This window comes from Cherax quadricarinatus, chromosome 95 (genome assembly GCF_038502225.1).
Source record: "Cherax quadricarinatus isolate ZL_2023a chromosome 95, ASM3850222v1, whole genome shotgun sequence".
Taxonomy (NCBI): domain Eukaryota; kingdom Metazoa; phylum Arthropoda; class Malacostraca; order Decapoda; family Parastacidae; genus Cherax; species Cherax quadricarinatus.
The window spans coordinates 1680841-1706202 of record NC_091386.1 but is presented as its reverse complement, the minus strand read 5'-3'; the positions used below and the strand labels follow the sequence as shown (position 1 = coordinate 1706202).

The 25362-nt window shown below is 41.1% G+C and overlaps 1 protein-coding gene across 7 annotated transcripts in view; it reads left to right on the top strand.

The window, feature by feature from the left end:
- The first annotated feature begins 311 nt into the window (after positions 1–311).
- ctrip (E3 ubiquitin-protein ligase ctrip) overlaps positions 312–25362 on the top strand; it is a 156200-nt gene continuing 131149 nt past the window's right edge. For all 7 annotated transcript variants that reach the window (XM_070104862.1, XM_070104861.1, XM_070104860.1 and 4 more), the window contains exons 1-3: positions 312–427; positions 20408–20532; positions 21020–21260. In XM_070104862.1, the coding sequence (XP_069960963.1) occupies positions 20444–20532; positions 21020–21260 (330 nt within the window). In that variant the 5' untranslated portion in view covers positions 312–427; positions 20408–20443. The remainder of the gene's footprint in view (positions 428–20407; positions 20533–21019; positions 21261–25362) is intronic.

Below are 25362 nucleotides of genomic sequence, written 5' to 3'. Positions count from 1 at the left end.
GAGTGCACAATAGTGCAGTAACGGGCGTAACTAACCAGCAGATAACAATGATAACAGATACTAGACAATAATTATACTAGTATAATCCATTTAGTGTTAATTATAGGTGATTATAGGTGATTATATTACTTAAATAAACGTACAATAGAGTATTTTAAGAGTGCACAATAGTGCAGTAACGGGCGTAACTAACCAGCAAATAACAATGATAACAGATACTAGACAATAATTATACTAGTATAACCCATTTAGTGTTAATTATAGATAATTATAGGTGTTATGTGTGGTTGTTCTAGTTTGTGTGGAGTAGTGTTAGTATTGAGTGAGTGAGGCGGTCGTGAGAGCCAGGGTGGGAAGACTTGTGTTGAAGTAGACTTGTGCTGCCACGCTATCCTACTCTCAACACACAATTAATGCCTCAATACTAGTAAGTTTGGGGTTTGGGGGTGGTTGATGGGTTGGTTGATGTTTTGGGTAGGTTTGTGGGTGGTTATGGGGGTTGTGGGGTTGGTAATATGGGTGGAAATGGGGTGAAATGAGGGGGATGTTGTGGGTTTGGGTTGTACAATGGCAGCTCAGCGGAAGGCCAGAGATGCCTCTTATTTCCACGGGTTTTTTTATCGATTTGGTGGCATTCCTGGGTGTTGGGTGTCCCCTGAGGGTGTCCACCATGCCCCTGGGTGTACCCTGAGTGTGCCACATGGGGGATTAAGGGGGTAAAATAGGGGATAAATGAGATAAATGTGAAGTGAGAAAGAGGGTGGAGAAATAACCATGGAGTCACAACTCTTAACTAATATTAATTCTTATTTTTATCTCTTTTTCTCAATTCTATTTTCCTAGCCACCCTCTCCCACCCACATTTTCCCACCCACCTCCACCCCCACCCCTTAAACCCCTTAATTACCCCTTAACTACCCCATTAAATGGGGATAAATAACCACACAGGATCATCACTTGTTTATATATCATCTAATTACCTTTTTTGGGGGGGTTTGGGCCCCTGCGGGTTTGTCGCTCTGGGTTGTAATGGTGGTAATTTTGTTGTTAATATAAGGACGTGATGTGACACTTCAAGTCACTGTCCTTATTGATGTTATTGATGTAAGTTTGTTTAGGCTCGGGTGCTCTAAAGGACAGTTCTTGTACGTGGTGGATAATGCCTTAAGTACAGGTCTTGACCTGGTGGATAACCCCTCAAGTACAGTTCTTGTACTTGGTGGATAACCCCTCAAGTACAGTTCTTGTACTTGGTGGATAACCCCTCAAGTACAGTTCTTGTACTTGGTGGATAACCCCTCAAGTACAGGTCTTGTACTTGGTGGATAACCCCTCAAGTACAGGTCTTGTACTTGGTGGATAACCCCTCAAGTACAGTTCTTGTACGTGGTGGATAACGCCTTAAGTACAGTTCTTGTACTTGGTGGATAACCCCTCAAGTACAGTTCTTGTACTTGGTGGATAACCCCTCAAGTACAGTTCTTGTACCTGGTGGATAACCCCTCAAGTACAGGTCTTGTGCCTGGTGGATAACCCCTCAAGTACAGATAACCCCTCAAGTCTTGTGCCTGGTGGTACTTGTACTTGGTGGATAACCCCTCAAGTAACGCCTGGTGGATAACCCCTCAAGTACAGGTCTTGTGCCTGGTGGATAACCCCTCAAGTACAGGTCTTGTACTTGGTGGATAACCCCTCAAGTACAGGTCTTGTGCCTGGTGGATAACCCCTCAAGTACAGGTCTTGTACTTGGTGGATAACCCCTCAAGTACAGGTCTTGTACTTGGTGGATAACCCCTCAAGTACAGGTCTTGTGCCTGGTGGATAACCCCTCAAGTACAGGTCTTGTGCCTGGTGGATAACCCCTCAAGTACAGGTCTTGTGCCTGGTGGATAACCCCTCAAGTACAGGTCTTGTGCCTGGTGGATAACCCCTCAAGTACAGGTCTTGTGCCTGGTGGATAACCCCTCAAGTACAGGTCTTGTGCCTGGTGGATAACCCCTCAAGTACAGGTCTTGTGCCTGGTGGATAACCCCTCAAGTACAGGTCTTGTGCCTGGTGGATAACCCCTCAAGTACAGGTCTTGTGCCTGGTGGATAACCCCTCAAGTACAGGTCTTGTGCCTGGTGGATAACCCCTCAAGTACAGGTCTTGTGCCTGGTGGATAACCCCTCAAGTACAGGTCTTGTGCCTGGTGGATAACCCCTCAAGTACAGGTCTTGTGCCTGGTGGATAACCCCTCAAGTACAGGTCTTGTGCCTGGTGGATAACCCCTCAAGTACAGGTCTTGTGCCTGGTGGATAACCCCTCAAGTACAGGTCTTGTGCCTGGTGGATAACCCCTCAAGTACAGGTCTTGTGCCTGGTGGATAACCCCTCAAGTACAGGTCTTGTGCCTGGTGGATAACCCCTCAAGTACCTGAAGTACAGGTCTTGTGCCTGGTGGATAACCCCTCAAGTACAGGTCTTGTACTTGGTGGATCAAGTACAGGTCCCTGGATAACCCCTCAAGTACAGGTCTTGTGCCTGGTGGATAACCCCTCAAGTACAGGTCTTGTGCCTGGTGGATAACCCCTCAAGTACAGGTCTTGTGCCTGGTGGATAACCCCTCAAGTACAGGTCTTGTGCCTGGTGGATAACCCCTCAAGTACAGGTCTTGTGCCTGGTGGATAACCCCTCAAGTACAGGTCTTGTGCCTGGTGGATAACCCCTCAAGTACAGGTCTTGTGCCTGGTGGATAACCCCTCAAGTACAGGTCTTGTACAGGTCTTGTGCCTGGTGGATAACCCCTCAAGTACAGGTCTTGTGCCTGGTGGATAACCCCTCAAGTACAGGTCTTGTGCCTGGTGGATAACCCCTCAAGTACAGGTCTTGTGCCTGGTGGATAACCCCTCAAGTACAGGTCTTGTGCCTGGTGGATAATTACCTTCCAGGATAACCCAAGAAATCTGACAGACTTCCATTATGGTCTTTTTTTCATTTGGGTCGTTATTTCCATAGTCCACTGTGGTCCTCGGTTTCCATTGGGGTATTTATGATCTTAGTGTATTAACCTTTATATATATTTAACATGTTTGTTAAATATATATCTATGGCAGTTATCTTATTATTGATACATTGTTATTGCTGGAAGTATTAGTTAGTTTATTTAGGTTCAGGTACACAAAGTACAATTACCATAGTATTAATTATCTGTGATAATTGAGGAGTCACTGACTTGCTTACATTGGGGTTAATATTTTCTTTGGGGTCTTTTGTTATTTCTGTTGTGGTTTTTATGTCCATTGGGATGTACATAATCTTATTGTCATAACTTTTCATATATCAAGATGTATTTGTTCTTATCACTAACCTGGGTGAGTCATGACTGTTCTTTTCACAGTATCTCAGATGATGGTCTTTGTTGTATTATTGATGCATTGTTGTACTTGATGGAAAGTCGTAAAGTAAATAAGTAAAAGTAGACCTTAGACAAGGATGTGTGATGCCACCGTGGTTCAACATATTTATAGATGGGGTTGTAAGAGAAGTGAATGCGAGGGTCTTGGCAAGAGGTGTGGAGTTAAAAGATAAAGAATCTAACACAAAGTGAGAGTTGTCACAGTTGCTCTTTGCTGATGACACTGTGCTTTTGGGAGATTCTGAAGAGAAGTTGCAGAGGTTGGTGGATGAATTTGGTAGGGTGTGTAAAAGAAGAAAATTAAGTGAATAGTATAGGAAAGAGTAAGGTTATGAGGATAACAAAAAGATTAAGTGACAAAAGATTGGATATCAGATTGGAGGGAGAGAGTATGGAGGAGGTGAATGTATTCAGATATTTGGGAGTGGACGTGTCAGCGGATGGGTCTATGAAAGATGATGTGAATCATAGAATTGATGAGGGGAAAAGGGCGAGTGCTGCACTTGGGAGTCTGTGGAGACAAAGAACTTTGTCAGTGGAAGCAAAGATGGGAATGTATGAGAGTATAATTATACCAATGTTCTTGTAAGGGTGTGAGACATGGGTTGTGAATATTGCTGGAGGCAGTGGAGATGTCATGTCCGAGGGCAATGTGTGGTGTGAGTAAGTAAGTAAGTAAGTAAGTTTATTCAGGTATACACAAATACAGTTACATAGAATTATCATACATAGCAGCATATGTGTAGAGAACCTAGGATAACCCAAAAAAGTCAGACAGAGTGACTTATTCGTAGTTTGGAAATTAGGAGGTGTGGGGATAATAGTTTTGGTAATCCAAAACTATTATCCAGAGGGCTGAGGAAGGTTGTCGAGTTGGTTCTGACATGCAGAGAGAATGGAACGAAACAGTGACTTCACCATTCACTTATATATCCATACCTCACCTATGCTATCTGTGCTTGGGGTTCAACTGCAGCAACACACCTAAAGCCAATAATAACCCAACAAAAAGCCGCAGTAAGAATAATCACTAAATCCCATCCCTGGCAACACCCCCCCACTCTTCATAGATCTAAACTTACTCCCTGTTCAGTACATCCACACTTACTACTGTGCAATCTACATCTACAGGACCTTAAATTCCAATATTAACCTTGACCTAAAATGCTTTCTTGATAGTTGTAACAGAACCCACAGGCATAACACCAGACACAAACATGTCTATGACATTCCCCGTGCCTGACTAAACCTTTACAAAAATTCAATGTATGTCAAAGGCCCTAAAATCTGGAACACCCTACCTGAAAACTCTAGAATTGCAGACACATTCATCACCTTCAAAACTACCATCAGAAAACATTTTATCTCCCTGATACACCCTGTCAACTAATTACACTAATACCACCTGGTGGTTCACACTTACACTGACTCACCCATTTGACCATAAACAGAAATATCAATCTCAATCTTAAAATAATGAATCTTAACTAGTCATAAGTTGCCCTGTGATACTCCAATACTGAAACTGTACTGTGCCAAAACAGAATCATTCACATTGCTAAACTCGCAAACTAGTATTTAGTCACTTAGCCATAATACCAACTTACCTCATAATTTTGTAATATTTTAAACTTAAGATTTAATCTAAGTCTGCCCAAAATGCCTAGCCATGCTAGGTGTTCTAGTGGTACACTCTGTAATTATTATTTTACTACATGTAAACCACACAATAACCAAATCCTTATAGAGAATAAACTTTTGAATTTGAGTGTATAAATCAATAGTGGAGGGAAAGCGGGGTAGGGGCTGGCCTTGGAAGGGTTGGAGGGAGGGGGTAAAGGAGGTTTTGTGTGCAAGAGGATTGGACTTCCAGCAAGCATATGTGAGCATATTTGATAGGAGTGAATGGAGACAAATGTTTTTTAATATTTGACGTGCTGTTGGAGTGTGAGCAAAGTAACATTTATGAAGGGATTCAGGGAAACCGGCAGACTGGACTTGAGTCCTGGAGATGGGAAGTACAGTGTCTGCACTCTGAAGGAGGGGTGTTAATGTTGCAGTTTAAAAACTGTAGTGTATAGCACCCATCTGGCAAGACAGTGATGGAGTGAATGATCGTGAAAGTTTTTCTTTTTCAGGCCACCCTGCCTTGGTGGGAATCAGCTGATGTGTTAATAAAAAAAAAAATTAAGTACAGGTACACATAAGTACAATTATCATACATAGTGTATATTACCCTCCAGGATAACCCAAAAAAGTCACCATCTAGAAATTCAATTAAAAATACTCTTCACAGATGTTTGTGAGGTTGTGCTGTGATTAATGGATGGAAGATTGAACCTTTACCAGTCCTTATGTTGTGTGGCTCTTGTGGGTTTAGTGTGATGGCAAGGCTGCTGATTTCAGATTACTGTTAATGTGTTATCCAGGCACGTTTGGCGATGTTACAATATAAACACTAGCATTTATGGCTTTACAAACGGGTGTGACTAGTTGATGGTCCAAATTGGACCAAAACTTCGTCATGTTTTTCTCCTGTTTGCAGGTCATTGATTTATTGTTCTGGTCACAGTATTGTGCCTCTTTGTTCTTTAGTAAAGGGGGTGTTCTTACATTAATAATTTACGAACCTGTTTTCATTAAGGTATATAGACAGTAGAACAAGATGGAATACAATTTTCTGTATGTGGACTTAAGTAAGGGTTTTGATAAGTACTATGCTGGAGACTAGGAAAGTAGCAGCACATGGAATAGGAAGAGAAATTCTCTCCTGGGTTGAGGTATGGCTGACTGATAGACGAGTTTGTATTAATGGGGAGAGATTGTAATGGGGACCTATTAAGTGGAGTGCCAATATTGATGAAGGAATAAACAGTGACCAGTTTGCCAATGACAGTAAAATAGGCTTGTCAGATAAATTCTGGTGTGGACACTAGAGGGCTATAGGATGACCTGGATTGGTTGATGTGGTCAGGAAAGTGGCACACAGTAGAAAGGTGCAAGGCTCTAATCCTAGAAAAGGAAATAACTATGACACTTAAGGTGGCCCATGGCCTGGTAGGCAGTGCTCTCTTCACACACACTGAGTGTCCGTGGTTCAGTCCCTGGTAAGGGTGGAAACATTGGGCGTGTTTCCTTACACCTATTGTCCCGTTAACCTAGCAAGCAAGTAGGGACCTGGGTGTTAGTCGATTGGTGTGGGTCACATCCTGGGGGACAAGATTGAGGACTCCAGTGGAAACAAGATAGTTCCTTGATGCACTAACTTTCCTGGGTTATCCTGGGTTAAAATTCCGAACAAAATCTTATCCATCTTATCTTGCTTAAGCCAATAAATGTAAACCTTACAATGAACGCAAGGAAGGTCTGGGAATTCTGCTTAGCAGAAATTTAAATAACAAAAAAGGCACAATACCGTGACTGGAACGATACCTCTTCCTGCCTATATATACCCGTCCTGCTCTACTTCTCATTAGTGTGACTTTGTAAATGGTCCAAGTCGGACCGAAACGTCGTTGTAAGCTCCTCTCTTCTATGTGCGGGTTATTTGTGTATAGAAATTTAAAGCCAAGACAATAGTCTATAAGTGTTTGTAATAAAGCTAATAGAATTCTTGGCTTCATATCAAGTACACCTACCATCCAACTTACGACCTGCTCGACTTACGACGCCTACTTACGACCGTGCTTTTTTTATGCCAAATTTCTGGGAAATAAACAAGTGTTTGTGTTGTACACAGTGTTTATCTTAAACCTTACAGTATAAAATACAGTACTAACAACATAAAAAGTAAAGTAAAACATGAAATACCAAAATAAAACAATAAAATAGCCATTACAAAAATGTTCTTTTGATATTCAGTAGTAAAGTTCGACTTAACGACCATTTCGACTTACGACCTGTTTCTCGGAACTGAACTCAGTCGTAAGTCGGATGGTAGGTGTATAAATAATAGAAGTTCTAAGGTTATACACACTCATCTTTATGCATCTTTGGTTAGACCTCGTTTGGATTTTCCTCATTTATGGTCTCCATATTATGTGATGGACATAAATGTGCCTGCACTCTGAAGGAGGGGTGTTCATGTTGCAGTTTTATAAGCTGTAGTGTAAAGCATTTCTCTGGCAAGACAGTGATGGAGTGAATGATGGTGAAAATTTTTCTTTTTCGAGCCACCCTGCCTTGGTGGGAATCGGCCAGTGTGTTAATAATTAATAAAATAATAAACGTACTCAAAAAATATGCAGAGATGTGATAAAACATTGGGCTATAGTTTACCCCACATTCATGTCTTCACACAACACACACAATGCAACTTATGTTATTTCAGTCCTACTTGGAGCGTTAACTACTCAGTGTATGGCTAATTAATGATCCAAGTTAGACCAAAACTTGTAAGTTTTTCTTCTATGCGAAGCTTATTTATGTATTGTTTGTCAGGGTTTTGTGCCATTTTGTTTATTCACATGTCTGGTCGTACCATCTTGCTGCGACCCCCATCTGGGGTCTGGTACTACAGTCATATTGTAACAGGCCCCCCTTTTTTTTTTGGTTGAATAAAATAATGATGTTGCCATTGGATTTTTGAGAGCAGAATGAGAATTCGATTTTTGATAAAGGCAAGAAAAGTTTTATAAAATGAAGATGGTAATGTTGGTGCATATTGTTGACGGTTACTTTGGCTATATCTTCTCAAGGAATGCCAGTGAGGGCTTTTGATCCAAGGAATTGGATTGAGCATGATTGCTTTCTAATCCTCTTGCTCTGATTCCTATTGGTTTAGCACTTCTTTGATACCTGGAGGGTGTTTCAGGGGTCAGTGCCCCCACAGTGGATCAGGGCCTGATCAACCAGGCTGTTACTGCTGGCTGCACGTAAACTAATGTATGAACCGTAGCCTGGCTGGTTTATATTAATAACCATAAGATTAATACTCTTCCAGAGAGGTGTGTTTATACTGGTAAAGGGGCTCTTGATTTAAAATTGGAATTGCTGTGTACAAAATGGGGAAACTCGCCCCATGTAGTGAAAAGATGTAAAAGTCCTGGACATGTCAACAGACTTTTCTTAATGAGCACAATCCAACAAATACTGTAATGGCCAGGAAGATGACAGTGTGGGTAATGAGAAGTGTCAAAACAAGAAAAATACTGGACAAAGACATGAAGTGCAGTATAATGCATTACATTGCATTCATCTTGTCCATCATGTTGGTATTTATACTAATTGTCAGTGGTGGCTCGTCCATAGGAGCTGAAGAGCTGTAGTCCCCCCAGATGCTCACTGCCAGATGTATGACTTCAACCTTACACTAAAATAATTTGCACCTGACAAATATATTACAGGAAAAATCTGTTGTATGTTGTTTTCAATGTATTTATAAGTGAATTTTTAATTGTTTTGCTGAAACAAGATAATAAATGATTAAAAACAGAGGTTGATGCAGTGTGATAGTACAGTGGACCCCCGCATAATGCTATTAGTCCGTTCCTGAGAGCTCAATGTTATGCAAAATTATCGTTATGCGAATTAATTTTCCCCATAAGAAATAATGGAAATCAAATTAATCCGTGCAAGACACCCAAAAGTATGAAAAAAAAAAAAATTTTACCACATGAAATATTAATTTTAATACACACAAACTTAAGAAAACATGCACAGTTACATGACACTTGCCTTTATTGAAGATGTGGTGATGATTGATGGGATGGGAGGAGGGGAGACTTGATGGTTTTAGTGTTTAGAAGGGGAATCCCCTTCCATTAGGACTTGGTGTCAAGTCCTTTTCCGGGGTTGCTTCCCTTCTTCTTTTAATGCCACTAGGACCAGCTTCAGAGTCACTGGACTTCTGTCGCACAACATATCTGTCCATAGTGGCCTGTACCTCTTGTTCCTTTATGACTTTCCTAAAGTGTTTCACAACAGTGTCAGTGTAATAGTCACCAGCACGGCTTGCAATAGCTGTCTGAGGGTGATTTTCATCCATGAAGGTTTGCATTTCAAGCCACTTTGCACAGATTTCCTTAATCTTTGAAGTAGGCAACTTCAATTTCTCTCTCCCCTCCGAAGCAATTTCCTCAGGTGTGGCCTCTTGCTGTTGAAGTTGATCTAGCAGCTCATCAGTGGTTAGTTCTTCATTGTCCTCCTCCACCAACTCTTCCACATCCTCCCCACTAACCTCCAACCCCAAGGACTTCCCCAATGCCACAGTTAATTCCTCAACTGACATATTCCTCTCAGGGTTAGCCTCAAATCCTTCAAAATCCCTTTGATCTACACATTCTGGCCACAGTTTCTTCCAAGCAGAGTTCAAGGTCCTCTTAGTCACTCCCTCCCAAGCCTTACCTATAAGGTTTACACAATTGAGGATATTAAAGTAATCTCTCCAAAACTCTCTTAGAGTCAATTGAGTTTCTGAGGTCACTACAAAGCACCTTTCAAACAGCTTTTGTGTACAGTTTTTTGAAGTTTGCAATAACCTGCTGGTCCATGGGCTGCAGGAGAGGAGTGGTATTAGGAGGCAAAAACTTCACCTTAATAAAGCTCATGTCCCCACAAAGTAGCTCTGCCACGTCTGTAGGATGACCAGGGGCATTGTCTAACACCAGGAGGTACTAAAGGTCTAATTTCTTTTCAGTTAGGTAATTTTTCACATTGGGGGCAAATGCATGGTGTAACCAGTCATAGAAAAAGTCCCTAGTGACCCATGCCTTACTGTTTGCCCTCCACAGCACACACAAATTAGCCTTGAGGATATTCTTTTGCCTGAACGCTCTGGGAGTTTCTGAGTGATACACTAATAAAGGCTTCACTTTGCAATCACCACTAGCATTGGCACACATCAACAGAGTAAGCCTGTCTTTCATAGGCTTATGTCCTGGGAGTGCCTTTTCCTCCTGAGTAATGTAGGTCCTGCTTGGCATTTTCTCCCAAAACAGGCCTGTTTCGTCACATTTAAACACTTGTTCAGGTTTCAGTCCTTCACTGTCTATGTACTCCTTGAATTCATGCACATATTTTTCAGCTGCTTTTTGGTCCGAACTGGCGGCCTCACCATGCCTTATCACACTATGTATGCCACTACGCCTCTTAAATCTCTCAAACCAACCTTTGCTGGCCTTAAATTCACTTGCATCACAACTAGTTGCAGGCATTTTTCTAATTAAATCCTCGTGCAACTTCCTAGCCTTTTCACTTATGATCGCTTGAGAGATGCTATCGCCTGCTATCTGTTTTTCGTTTATCCACACCAATAACAGTCTCAACATCTTCTATCACTCTCGATCTCTGTTTCGAAAGCACAGTAAACCTTTGGCAAGAACAGCTTCCTTGATTGCCGTTTTCTTGGACACAATAGTAGTGATGGTTAATTGGGGTTTACTATACAACCTGGCCAGCTCCAAGACATGCACTCCACTTTCATACTTATCAATGATCTCTTTCTTCATCTCCATAGTAATTCTCACCCTTATTCCTGTAGGGTTGGCACTAGCTTTCTTGGGGCCCATGGTCACTTATTTTTCAGGTGAAATCACTATAAAAAGGCTGTAATAATACGAAATGTTCCGATTGTATGCTTGAATGTTACTGCGGAGGCTGGCTTGTAAACAATTCCACTGGCAAAACAAGTGAGCCTGGTTCAGGCCGCATGGACGCGTCTCGGACGAATCGCGTTGAGCGAATTTTTTAGCGCTATGCGAGGCAAAATTTTGGCGATAAAATGTATTGCTATGCGGATTTAACGCTATGCGATGCCAACGTTATGCGGGGGTCCACTGTATAGGTATTACTGGCACTATGAGCATCCACTGCCGTTTATCAAGAGGAATGCTGTAATGCCAATGGTAACATCCACATTTCTTGTGCTCTCACTTGGAGCACTGTTCGGTGTATTATTTTGAGTGGGTGAGATGATAGAGCTGGAAAAAAGTGTTTACAACCTACATGTAACTAATGAAACATTTAAGACTTGTGGGAGTGTCTCAAAGAACTGGAAATGCACTCACTGGAAAGAAGTCGTGTACAATCATCAATGTGTGGAAGATACTATAGGACCTAGTCTCAGATCTGCACATTATCATAACATACTGGAGTATAAGATGAGGATGTAAAAAGTAGAGAAGACACAGGCACAAGAAGAGAGCACTTTATCATCATCCATGGTCCAAGACTTTAGTATCTGCTACCAACAGGTATCAAATATTGCTGGAACCTGTGTGGAAGAAATGAGAGGAAACTGTATCACTGCCTCAGTATGCCAGATCATCTAGGATGTGATGGATATGTGGACCAGCAGCAACAACCTGGGTAACTAGACAGTCAACAGGCTGGCCTGGCCCAGAGTCAGGCCGCAGAAGTGGGAAAACTCCCAAAATAGGTCGCAGGTTAAAAACTCCTCTTTTTTTTCTTTTAATCATATGTGATTACCTGTATGATCCCTAGAGGTTTGGTACTCCCCTTAAATGTAGTAATAATAATGTTAAATTCTTCAGGAAGAGGGAAGGAATAGTTAAAGAAACCTGTCATTATTATGTATAAGAGGTCACAAATAAAGTGGAAAGGGAAGAGGAGTGGCATCCTTGAACAATCCAGGTTACTTTACAGTGGCAGGCATACATAGATGTTACTGTTGGTTTATTACCCTTGAAAAAATCACCCAACATGGGTCTGCCAGAAAATGATGGGTTTAGCAGTACTGGCTCTATTGTGGGACAGCTGTGAATGTTGGCATACCAGAGCTGGGCATGGTAGTGGTAATGCTTATAAAAGGAAGAGCTGAGTTTGATACTGGTGTAGGTGGGAACATGGGGTATATTTTCCTGGCATGTCGTAGGCACCTTTAGCAAGTAGGGAAAGTCAATGAGATAGTCAATATTAGCAGACAGCGAGGTGTAAGGTTGATGCTGGGTCAGGTTAGTAACTTTAAATGGAATGGTCCAGTGAATACTAGAAAGGACTGCCCTTCTAGCATCCAGCCTGTTACTGGGTTTTCGTAACAAGTAGTCAGTATCCTTGTCCAATTATCCATTAAATTCAGGATGATTCAATAGTGCTTCAGGATTACAACTGGTAGGCTACTAACTAGAGAAATTAAAATTTAATAAATTTATTAAGTCTAGAGGTATATTAATAGAACAATGTGCTGTGACTTAAAGGCTCTCCGGGTCCCTTGATAAGTGACTCGCTTCCTGTTAGGATAAGATTTTGTTGGGATTTTTAACCTAGAGGGTTAGCTAACCAGGATAACGCAAGAAAGTGTCAGTGTGTCATCGAGGACACAATCTTTCAATCTTGTTCCCCAGGATGTGACTCACACCAGTCAGCTAACCTCCAGATACCCACTTGCTAGGTGAGTGGGGACAGCAGGTGTTTCCACCCTTCCAGGGATCGAACCACTGAGGAGAGAGTGTTGCCTACCAGGCCATGTGAGGAAGTATCTTAGAGCTCCAGCATCAAAGGCTTTATCAAGGTTGGCTAAGGAAGCCACTCTCCATAATCTGATACCCAGTGTGGAGAGCAATCCATTGGTGTATCACTATAAGATTAAAAGGAAACCACTTGCACTGCTGAAAGAAAATTGATGAATGTTAAAAAAATGGGGATGTACTTTTAAGGGGATACAAGTGTAGAAGAAAGGTTGATAATCTGAAAGAAGAACTACCCACTGCTGGGATAAATAGGATTGGACAGAAATTGGACTCGAAATTGCTAGGCTCTCACCTGATAAGATGGTATGGTCAAGGAAGTCTCCATCTATCATCTGCAGCCTTCTCTCACAGGATAGAAGACTACAGATGATAGAATAGCAGGGGATTGATGCAGATGTGTGAAGACGATGACATTTTGAAATCTGGTGCCTTGAAGCCATTGAAAGGCTCTAGAGCCAAGGAATTTGAATTAATGTTCCTTTGATCAGACCTGATTGCCTCCCATTCCCCAGCAGCTTTATACTCCCTGTGGGATTATCACTACCCTATGGATTTAAAGAAGGAGAAGAGGTAATGTGGTTTCCAGAATTTTAAGAGCACAAGGGTGACAAGTTTTGTTGTAGCCATCGTCAGTACGTAAAATGGACAGAGTACAAATCTCTGAAGGAAAAGCGGGCACGTAATACATCTTGCACATAGACTAGTTGTATGGTGTTTCACCCCAATAGTGAAGGGTCGTGTCATGAGAGCTACAACTGAATGGTTGGGTGTCAGAGGGTCAGCTTGGATGACCACAGTTGGATGGTAGTGACAAGTGGCTCAGTGTACTGCAGAGAACAGTGTTATGGATTTGAAATGTATTTGAAGACTGATGAAAGACAAGTTTTAAATAAGACATGCAATACTGCACTGAAAAATCGCCATTGGAGAGAGCACTGTTTATGCCCCATCTGGTTATGGTAATATACTATGTATCAAAGTTCGCAGATTATCTCCCGTATGTTAGGTAAATACACAACTAACGTGAAATTTTATTGTGGCAACGTTTCGGTCTCCAGGAGCTTTGTCAAGCCATTAAAACGGCTTGACAAAGCTCCTGGATAGCAAAACGTTGCCACAATAAACTGTCACGTTAGTTACATCCGTGTCCATTTGCCTAACATTTGTTTGTAATTCAACCATTACGGTAATTCTAAGTTATTGTCCTGTAGCAAAATCTTTCCTAACACTTCACACTTGAGTGTATTTTTGGGTTGATCATGTAAATTATACTTCTAGTTTTGCTGCCCTAGCCACTTTCTCCCTATCCCATGAGATTTATTGTATCTCTTCTTAAACCTATGTATGGATCCTGCCTCCACTACACCACTCTCCAGATTGTTCCACTTCCTGACAATTCTGAAGAAATACTTCCTAACATCCCTGTGACTCATCTGAGTCTTCAACTTCCAATTGTGATCCCTTGTTTCTGTCACATCCTTTGAAATATTCTGTCCCTACTCACCTTGTCCATTCCTCTCAGTATTTTGTATGTTGTTATCATGTCCTCCCTATCCCTCCTGTCTTCCAGTGTTGTCAGGTTGATTTTCCTTAACCTCTCCTTGTAGGACATATCCTTTAACTCTGAGACTAGTCTGGTTTCAAACCTTTGTATGTGTCTTGTATACATTTAATTTGCCCTTTCCCCCTTTTTTTCCCCTCCTTGTTTCTAATTTTTTTTTCTTTTTCACATTGAAAGTTATAATGGTATTCATTGCATTAATATAATAATAATAATAATAATAATAATATAAACAGCTATTGGAGGATAGATGGGCTAATGAGAGCATAGGCAATGGGGTCGAAGAGGTATGGGGTAGGTTTAAAAATGTAGTGTTAGAGTGTTCAGCAGAAGTTTGTGGTTACAGGAAAGTGGGTGCAGGAGGGAAGAGGAGCGATTGGTGGAATGATGATGTAAAGAGAGTAGTAAGGGAGAAAAAGTTAGCATATGTTTTTACAAAGTAGAAATGCAAGGAGGGAAGAGTATTATAGTGGTGAAGCAATGTAAAAAGAGAGCAAATGAGAGAGTGGGTGAGATGTTATCAACAAATTTTGTTGAAAATAAGAAAAAGTTTTGGAGTGAGATTAACAAGTTAAGAAAGCCTAGAGAACAAATGGATTTGTCAGTTAAAAATATGAGAGGAGAGTTATTAAATGGAGAGTTAGAGGTATTGGGAAGATGGAAGGAATATTTTGAGGAATTGTTAAATGTTGATGAAGATAGGGAAGCATTGCAAGGAGGAATAACATCTTGTAGGAGTGAGGAAGAGCCATGAGTGTAGTTCGTGAGGCAGTAGGTAAAATGAAAGGGGGTAAGGCAGCCGGGATTGATGGGATAAAGATAGAAATGTTAAAAGCAGGTGGGGATATAATAATAATAAATGTATGGAAGATAATAATAATATCTTTATTTACTACAAGTACATGTACAAGGCATACAGTCCTAGCTGACAACAATGACATACTACTATATAGAAACTCCCTTGTTATGCTCCGCATTTCGGGCAAATTAGGTCAGTGTCCCAGGATGCAACCCACACCAGTCGACTAGCACCCAGGTACCCATTTTACTGTTGGAGTGTGATGGGAAGTACAGTGCCTGCACTCTGAAGGAGGGGTGGGCACCCTTCTGGCAAGACAGTGATGGAGTGAATGATGGTGAAAGTTTTTCTTTTTCGGGCCACCCTGCCTTGGTGGGAATCGGCCGGTGTGATAATAAAATAAATAAAAAATAATCTTTATTTACTACAAGTACATGTACAAGGCATACAGTCCTAGCTGACAACAATGACATACTACTATATAGAAACTCCCTTGTTATGCTCCGCATTTCGGGCAAATTAGGTCAGTGTCCCAGGATGCAACCCACACCAGTCGACTAGCACCCAGGTACCCATTTTACTGATGGGGAACATAGACAACAGGTGGAAAGAAACACGTCCAATGTTTCTACTCTGGCTGGGAATCGAACCCAGGCCCTCCCCTGCTCACATTTTCACAATCTTTTGCTGTCATTTTTTTTGCCTCCTGTGCATTATACTCCAGTACAGCAAATTAATTTATGTAACAATGCAATTTTTTTCCTCGGTATCAAAGATGGAAAATTAAAACTTGGTATATTCACCTATCTTGGTGTTAAATACAAAGTTTGAAGTTGGTATATTCATTATCTCTGCCCAAAAATTAGAAGTTAGTGTATTCACTATTTTGGCATAAAAATAAGCAATTTGTGTTTTATATATTCACCATCTCAGCATTAATATGCTGATTCTGTGAGTGAATTATGAAGCCCTGTTGACATAAGCACAGTAGACAATTCTGTATAAAGAGTTAAACGTTTCTTAATCTACCAGCAGAGTGCCAGGGACAGTAGTATTGGTGAGGTGGCAGTCACCAGGGAAGCCTGGTATAGTGTCGGGCTGGGAGAGTAGACTCCTAAAATCATACACAGGTACCTGGAGGGGTTTACCTGGAGAGAGTTCCGGGGGTCAACGCCCCCGCGGCCCGGTCTGTGACCAGGCCTCCTTAGGTCAGTGTCCCAGGATGTGACCCACACCAGTCGACTAACACCCAGGTACCCATTTTACTGATGGGGAACATAGACAACAGGTGGAAAGAAACACGTCCAATGTTTCTACTCTGGCTGGGAATCGAACCCAGGCCCTCACCGTGTGAAGCGAGAGCGTTAACCACCAGGCCACCAGAGCCTGGTTCAGGTACAGGAAGGAATACACACGTTACTGTAGCACTTCTTCGTAAGTAATTTTACGGTATTCAGGTATGGGCACACATACCGTATTTTGTAGCTTATTATACGCATTTTTTTTTTCTATGAAATGTCTCCAAAAACCAGCCTGCGTCCTATAAACAGCAGGTCAGTGACAGGAGCTGTAAGTTTGGGGTGTAGGGTGGACTGTAGCTCTGAGTTACGTCTGATTCTGAGCCAGTGAAACTAAAACAAGTCTTATAAGCCGTGAAATGTGGTAAATACGTTACACAAATATCACTCAAATATCATATGTAATAACATGGGTAAATTACCCTCTAGGATAACTTGGAGAAATCGCAGACTTATTTCTTCCAGAGTAGAGGACCATGGCTAGGTTATTAGCATTGTCTTCACTGTTTAACGTATTGTATCAATTTATAGACACCTCAGCTAACACCGATATATTAGAAAACGTTTCTAACAAATAAAAATGTCTAGTGCGTGCTCACCAACTTGTCGGCACCTGTTACGTAGGTTTATACCAGTGTGTTGTATAACTCTAAAGTTCTACTTGTAGCATTTAATACCAGTTCTTTCATCATATTTCTGTTTACTGAATTTTTTTTTTTCCAGTGTTCCTTTGGGACTGCTTTTCTGTTTATATTTTTAGCCTCTTGTTCATCCTGTTTAAGATGCTGAGAAGTATTCCTTTTGTCTAGTATGTGTGCAGACACTACCCTACTTACGAACATTCAAGTTGGGAATATTTGGACATACGAACATTCGGACAGACATACGAACAGACTGTACAGTATCAGTACATTACTGATACTGTACGGTATTGTCTTTAAGTTTTCAACAAATAATGGCACAGAGACAGGACACTAATAATATTAAAAACAATAATAATACAAACATTAGAAAAATGGCAAAATAACTTACGAACAATTCAAGATACAAACGGCCTTCTGGAACGTAACTTGTTTGTAAGGTGGGGGGACATCGGTACTGTGTTTTTGTAACTTGGGCTATCAGTCAATGAAGGCACTTTAGTTTTTCAGGATTCCTTATGGTCATTTTTTTTTTTTTTTTATAACTCACGACTATATCCCCATTTAGGCTTGATATAGTTTGAATAGCTTTTATAGCGTTTTTCATTCCGTATATGTAGAGCATACAAGTATTTGTAGTTTGCTGGTATTGTGTAATACTGTACAAGTTTCTCGTGATAAATTTCATGATCTTCCCGAGACTTCTTACATCACTGAGTTGTGTCCTTGAGCACTGAGTGACATACATAGTCAAAGTGCTTTGTAAATATCACAGCTGCTATTACTACTGCTACCATCCTCCTCCTTTAATGCATTCTTTCCAACTTACATTAAATGCTACTGTCTACATTTATTTATCACTTATGTATTTAAATTTTTTTTTCCCACTAATTTTATTTTCACAAACTGACATAATGAATGGGGGAACGTCAATAAGCGCATCTTGAATGGATTTTTATGGTTGTAAATATAAGGGTCGTGTGCTAAATAAACAAACAAACAAAAAAAATAAGCACTGAAAGAAAGGTCTCAGCAATAGTTTGGTATTTGTGAGATCCCCTTCTTTAAAAGGTGTATAACTGAAGCTTGCAAATATTGGGGTTGAACTGTTTATTATTAACACTGACCATTTCCTTCCTTGGTAGGGTGTCCTGAAAAAGAAAAACTTCATCATTCACTCCACTGTCTTCCCAGAGGCACGTTAACACTACAGTTATAAAACTGCAACATTAACACCCCTCCTTTAGAGTGCCGGCACTGTACTCTCCATCTCCAGGACTCTAGTCCGGCCTGCCAGTTTCCCTGAATCCCTTCATGACTGTTACCTTGCTTACACTCCAACAGCATGTCAAGTCCTAAAAGCCATTTGTCTCCATTCACTCCCATCTAACACACGCATGCCTTTTTACCCTATATATATATGGAAAAAATTGAAGTACAGTATATGTATTGATATTCTTCTGGCAAGACGGTGATGGTAAAAGTTTCTTCTTTTTTTAGAACATAAGAAAGAAGGAACACTGCAACAGGCCTACTGACCCATGTGGAGCAGGTCCATGTCCCCCCTCCCGGATTAGCCCAATGACCCCCCCCCCCCCCGAATAGCCCAATGACCCACCCAGTCTGGTCACCTCACCCTGTCTTCGTAGGAAACGGCCAATGTGTTAAAAAATAAAAGGTGTAAAGATTTGAAATGCATGGGACTGTGGGTAGAATGAAAGGGAGTAAAGTAGCTGAGATTGATGAGATCCAGACAGAAATGCTAAAAGCATATGGGGGTATAGTTTGGGGTGGGAAAGTACCTAGGGATTGGCAAAGAGCATGCATAGTTCCTCTGTATAGAGAGGGAAAGGGGTAAGAGTGCAAGAATTATGGGGTAATAAGGCTGTTGAGTATACCAGGTGAAGTGTGTGGTTGAGTTATTGAAAGAATTGAGGCCGAGATGAGTAAGGTTGTTTTAGATAAAGGTAAGATAGTTTTTGTTGCACTTTTTGATTTAGAGAAGGCATATGATATGGTGAATAAGCAAGCAATGTTTCAAGTAAATCAAATAGGTAGAAATTTACTTGAAGCAATTAAGAGTTTTTATGAAGATAGTGAGGCTCAGGGTATGTAGGAGAGATTATTTTCCAGTATAAGTTGACTTAGGGATGTGTGATGTCACCATAGTTGATTAACATTTTCATATGCTGGGTGTTGGGGAGAGGTTTGGGATTAAAGGTAAAGAATCTAATGCAAAGTGGGAATTGTCGCAGTGCCTTTTTGCTGTTGACGTGCTTTTGGGAAATAGAGAGGTTACACAGGTTGGTAGACAGATTTCGGAAGGTACATAAAAGAAGTTACGCAAGTGAATATAGGGAAGAGCAGGGTGATGAGTGACAAAAAATTCAGGTAATGGAAGATTGGATATCATATTGGAAGGAGGGAGTATGGAGGAAGTAAGGGTGTTCAAACGTTCAGGAGTGAACTTTTTTGATGAATGGGTCTGTAGATGTGAACCAGAGAATTGACATGGGGGGGATATAGGTGGGTGGTACAATGAGGTATTTATTGTGACAAACCTTTACCATGGAGGAGTATAGTGACATGGGTTTTAAACACTGCACTAAGGTTGGAGGCAGTAGAGATGGTATGTCTGAGGGCAATGTATGGTGCAAATATTATGCTGAGAATTCATAGTTTGGAGATTAGAATGAGGTGTGGGGGTTACTAATAGTATTATTATCCAGAGGACTGAGGAGGGGTTTGGACACTGAGGATGGAGCAAAATAGTATGAATTGGAAAGTGTATAAATCTGTAGTGGAGAGGAGGAGGGGGTAGGAGTCATAGTATTTTCAATTATTTTTATCATTTTCAGAATATTTCCTATTTTCCACTAAAATTAAAATATTTTTGCTTAAATCAGAGTAAATGTGCCAAATCTTGTAGATTTTGTGGATAAAGGTTTTGTATGTGAGTGGAGGAAAGTGGGTTTTATGACTTAATTTGCTGTTGGAGTGCGATCAAGGTAACATGAAGGGATTTAGGGGAAACTAGTTAGCAGGACATGAGTCCTGGAGGTGGGTAGTACAGTGCCTGCACTCTGGAGGAGTGCTGGAGATATTGTAGTTTGGAGGGTCATTGCCGCAATAGCAGCACACCTCTGGCAAGACAGTAAGTGATGGGGAAAGCGTTTATTCTTTTTCGGGTTGCCTTAACTCGGTGGGAGACTGCCAGTGTGTTTAAAAGTTAAGGAATAAAGTTTTGTAGAAAACCATGTGTAAAATTGGTCTTCATTCCTTAGGTGTTGTTGGCATGATTGGGTTCGAGACCAGTGCCTATGGCGGAGCGCGGTGAGGGGACCGCAGGGGGGTCACACTCACGAGCCGCCACCACCAGTGGGGCCCACACTGCGCCAACCAGGAATAGGTTTGTAATATACACAATGTTTTCCAGTATTTATGGGGCTTTGATGCTGCATTTTGAATATTACAGTAGTACAATATATTTTGAAGGCTAGTTTTGACAACTAACTCTGACTCATGAAATCATATTAGAATTGCAAGCAAATCACAGAACAGGTGGTGCTTGAACCCATGGCAGGCAAGTCCAGTTGGATGAATCCTATTAGAGCAAGCTAGTCCAGTGGTTAGCACTCTGACCTAAGGGTTTTAACACTTGAATACTGTAGGTTTGAACTGTATCCACTGTGTGATTCACTAACCCTATCATGGGGAAACTTGTATAGTAATCTACCAGTTAGTTACATAAACTAGTTATCAAGTAACGAGTTCTGCGAATTGTCACGGAATGTTATTTACTGTATTTATTCCTACAGTACTGGTACATATGCACATTACTACAGGAAGTTAAAGATGCATGCATTGAATGTTAAATGTTAACATTTTAATTGCAGAAATCAGCTGGTTGGGTCAGTAGTGGAGGGGTTGGAGGCTTTCGGGAGTCCCCTACCCCTACGCAAGCGAAAGATTGGTATCACGGAGGTAGTGCATACCAAAAGGAGAAGCAGCGACGGTCCACAAGAGCCTACAGGAGGTTTTAGTAACATTACGTCCAACACAGCAGGTGCAGCTGGCAACTCCAGCAAGAGACACAGGTTCACCAGTAACAGCAGCAACAGTGACGCACGTTACACCGTAAGTCTCCACCAGAGTTCTTCTCACTTGCCCTCCCTGTATACAGGTGCTCCTTGCATTTTGGTGGTTTGACTTAGGATATTTCTCCTTTACTGTGGTGTGATAGTGATGCATTTTAACATCCTTAACATATCAAGAACATTGCTGGAGCATGGGAACAAGTCATTTAGTTACTTTTCAATGCCGGCTCTCCTCACTTAATGATGGAGTTTTGTTCCTGAGACCACATTGTTAAACAAATTCGTGGCTAAGTGATGAGCATACTACAGTGGACCCCTGCCTTACAATATTAATCCATTCCTGAGAGCTCATCGTAAGCCGAAATTATCGTTAGCCGAATTAATTTTCCCCATGAGAAATAATGAAAATCAAATTAATCCGTTCCTGACACCCCGAAGTATGAAAAAAAAAATTTTTAACACATGAAATATTAATTTTAATACACACAAACTGAAGAAGACATGCACAATTACTACTCTACTAAGAATAGAATACATGACACTTACCTTTATTGAAGATCTGGTGATGATTGATGGGATGGGAAGAGGGGAGATTGTAGAAGTTATTGTTTAGAAGGGAAATCCCCTTCCATTAGGACTTGAGGTAGCAGGTCCTTTTCTGGGGTTACTTCCCTTCTTCTTTTAATGCCCCTAGGACCAGCTTGAGAGTCACTGGACCTCTGTCACACAACAAATCTATCCATAGGGCTCTGTACCTCTCATTCCTTTAAGACTTTCCTAAAATGGGCCATAACATTGTCATTGTACAGGTTGCCATCACGGCTTGCAGTAACTGTATCAGGGTGATTTTCATCCGTAAAGATTTGCAGTTCAACCCACTTTCCACACATTTCCTTAATCTTTGAAGTAGGCAACTTCCTCAATTTCTCTCTCCCCCCCCTCTGAAGCAGTTTCAGGTGTGGCCTCTTGCTGTTGAAGATGATCTTGGAGCTCATCAGTGGTTAGTTCTTCATTGTCCTCCTCCACCAACTCTTCCACATCCTCCCCACTAACCTCCAACCCCAAGGACTTCCCCAATGCCACAATGGATTCCACAACTGGCATACTCCTCTCAGGGTTAGCCTCAAACCCTTCAAAATCCCTTTGGTCTACACATTCTGGCCACAGTTTCTTCCAAGCAGAGTTCAAGGTTCTCTTAGTCACTCCCTCCCAAGCCTTACCTATAAGGTTTACACAACTGAGGATACTAAAGTGATCTTTCCAAAACTCTCTTAGTCAATCGAGTGTCTGAGGTCACTTCAAAGCACTTTTGAAACAGCTTTTGTGTAGAGTTTTTTGAAGTTTGAAATGACCTGCTGGTCATTAATGGGCTGCAGGAGAGGAGTGGTATAAGGAGGCAAAAACTTGACCTTAATGAAGCTCATGTCCCCAGAAAATCACTCTGCCAAGTCTGAAGGATGACCAGGAGCATTGTCTAATACCAGGAGGCACTGAAGATCCAGTTTCTTTTCCATTAGGTAATTTTTCACAGTGGGGGCAAATGCATGGTGTAACCAGCCATAGAAAAAGTCCCTAGTGACCCATGCCTTAATGTTTGCCCTCCACATCACACACAAATTAGCCTTGAGGACATAGTTTTGCCTGAATGCTCTGGGAGTTTGAGTGATACACCAATAAAGACTTCACTTTGCAATCACCACTAGCATTAGCACACATCAAAAGAGTAAGCCTGTCTTTCATAGGCTTATGTCCTGGGAGTGCCTTTTCCTCCTGAGTAATGTAGGCCCTGCTTGGCATTTTCTTCCAAAACAGGCCTGTTTCATCGCAATTAAACACTTGTTCAGGCTTCAATTCTTCACTGTCTATGTACTTCTTGAATTCCTTCACGTATTTTTCAGCCGCTTTTTGGTCCGAACTGGCAGCCTCACCATGCCTTATCACACTATGTATGCCACTGCGATTCTTAAATCTCTCAAACCAATCTTTGCTGGCCTTAAATTCACTCGCATCGCCACTAGTTGCAGGCATTTTTCTAATTAAATCCTCATACAACTTCCTAGCCTTTTCACATATGATCGCTTGAGAGATGCTGTCTCCTGCTATCTGTTTTTCGTTTATCCACACCAATAACAGTCTCTCAACATCTATCACTTGCAATCTGTTTCGAAAACAAACTTGCACCTTTTGCAAGAACAGCTTCCTTGATTGCCGTTTTGTTGGCCAAGATAGTAGCGATGGTTGATTGGGGTTTGATATACAACCTGGCCAGCTCCGAGACATGCACTCCACTTTTGTACTTAGCAATTATCTCTTTCTTAATTTCCATAGTAATTTTCACTCTTTTTACCACAGGGTTGGCACTAGAAGCTTTCCTGGGGCCCGTGGTGACTTATTTTGCAGTTACAAGCACTAAAAACACTGTGATAATATGAAATGTACTGAATGTATGCTTAGATGGTTTTGTTTGCAAGGGGCCTGGACATGCAGCAAGCATGTGTGAGCGTGTTAGGAGTGAATGGAGACGAGTGGTTTTTGCGACCTATTGAACTGTTGGATTAAACTTGATTACCTTCCATTCCTCAGGTGCTGTAATACCCTTATGGGTTGTGTTTCCGAATGAATATAATCTGTAATTGTTTTACATGATGGTAGGATTGCTGGTGTCTTTTGTCTGTCTCACAAATATGCAAGATTACAGGCATGTCTTGCTACTTCTACTTACACTTAGGTCACACTACACATACATGTACACGTTTATTTATACACACTCATCTGAGTTTTCTTGGATTTTATCTTAATAGTTTTTGGTCTTATTACTTTTCCTTTTATATCCATGGGGAAGTGGAATAAGAAACTTTCCTCTGTAAGCCATGCGTGTTGTAAAAGTCAACTAAAATGCCGGGAACAATGGGCTAGTAACCCCTTTTCCTGTAAAGATTACTAAAAAGAATAAGAAGAAAATTGTCAAAGTGGGAAGTCTGAATGTGCGTGGATGTTGTGCAAATGATAAGAAAGAGATGATTGTGGATGTTATGAATGAGAAGAAACTGGATGTCCTGGCTTTAAGTGAAACAAAGCTGAAGGGGGTGGGAGAGTTTCAATGGAGAGGAATAAATGGGATTAGGTCAGGGGGTTTCAAATAGAGTTAGAGCTAAAGGAGGAGTAGCAATAATGTTGAAGGATAAGTTATGGCAGGAAAAGAGGGACTACAAATGTATAAATTCAAGGATTATGTGGAGTAAAATAAATATTGGATGTGAAAAGTGGGTTATAGTAAGTGTGTATGCACCTGGAGAAGAGAGAAGTGTAGAGGAGAGAGAGAGATTCTGGGAAATGTTAAGTGAATGCGTGGGGAGTTTTGAATCAAGTGTGAGAGTATTGGTGGTTGGGGATTTCAATGCAAAAGTGGGTAAAAATGTTATGGAGGGAGTAGTAGGTAAATTTGGGGTGCCAGGGGCAAATGTAAATGGGGAGCCTTTGAGCTATGTGCAGAAAGAAATTTGGTAATAAGTAATACATATTTTATGAAAAAGAGGATAAATAAATATACAAGGTATGATGTAGCACGTAATGAAAGTAGTTTATTAGATTATGTATTGGTGGATAAAAGGTTGATGGGTAGGCTCCAGGATGTACATGTTTATAGAGGGGCAACTGATATATCAGATCATTATTTAGTTGTAGCTACAGTTAGAGTAAGAGGTAGATGGGAAAAGAGGAAGGTGGCAACAACAAGTAAGAGGGAGGTGAAAGTGTATAAACTAAGGGAGGAGGAAGTTCGGGTGAGATATAAGCGACTATTGGCAGAAAGGTGGGCTAGTGCAAAGATGAGTAGTGGGGGGGTTGAAGAGGGTTGGAATAGTTTTAAAAATGCAGTATTAGAATGTGGGGCAGAAGTTTGTGGTTATAGGAGGGTGGGGGCAGGAGGAAAGAGGAGTGACTGGTGGAATGATGAAGTAAAGGGTGTGATAAAAGAGAAAAAGGTAGCTTATGAGAGGTTTTTACAAAGCAGAAGTGTTATAAGAAGAGCAGAGTATATGGAGAGTAAAAGAAAGCTGAAGAGAGTGGTGAGAGAGTGCAAAAGGAGAGCAGATGGAGTGGGAGAGGCACTGTCAAGAAATTTTAATGAAAATAAGAAAAAA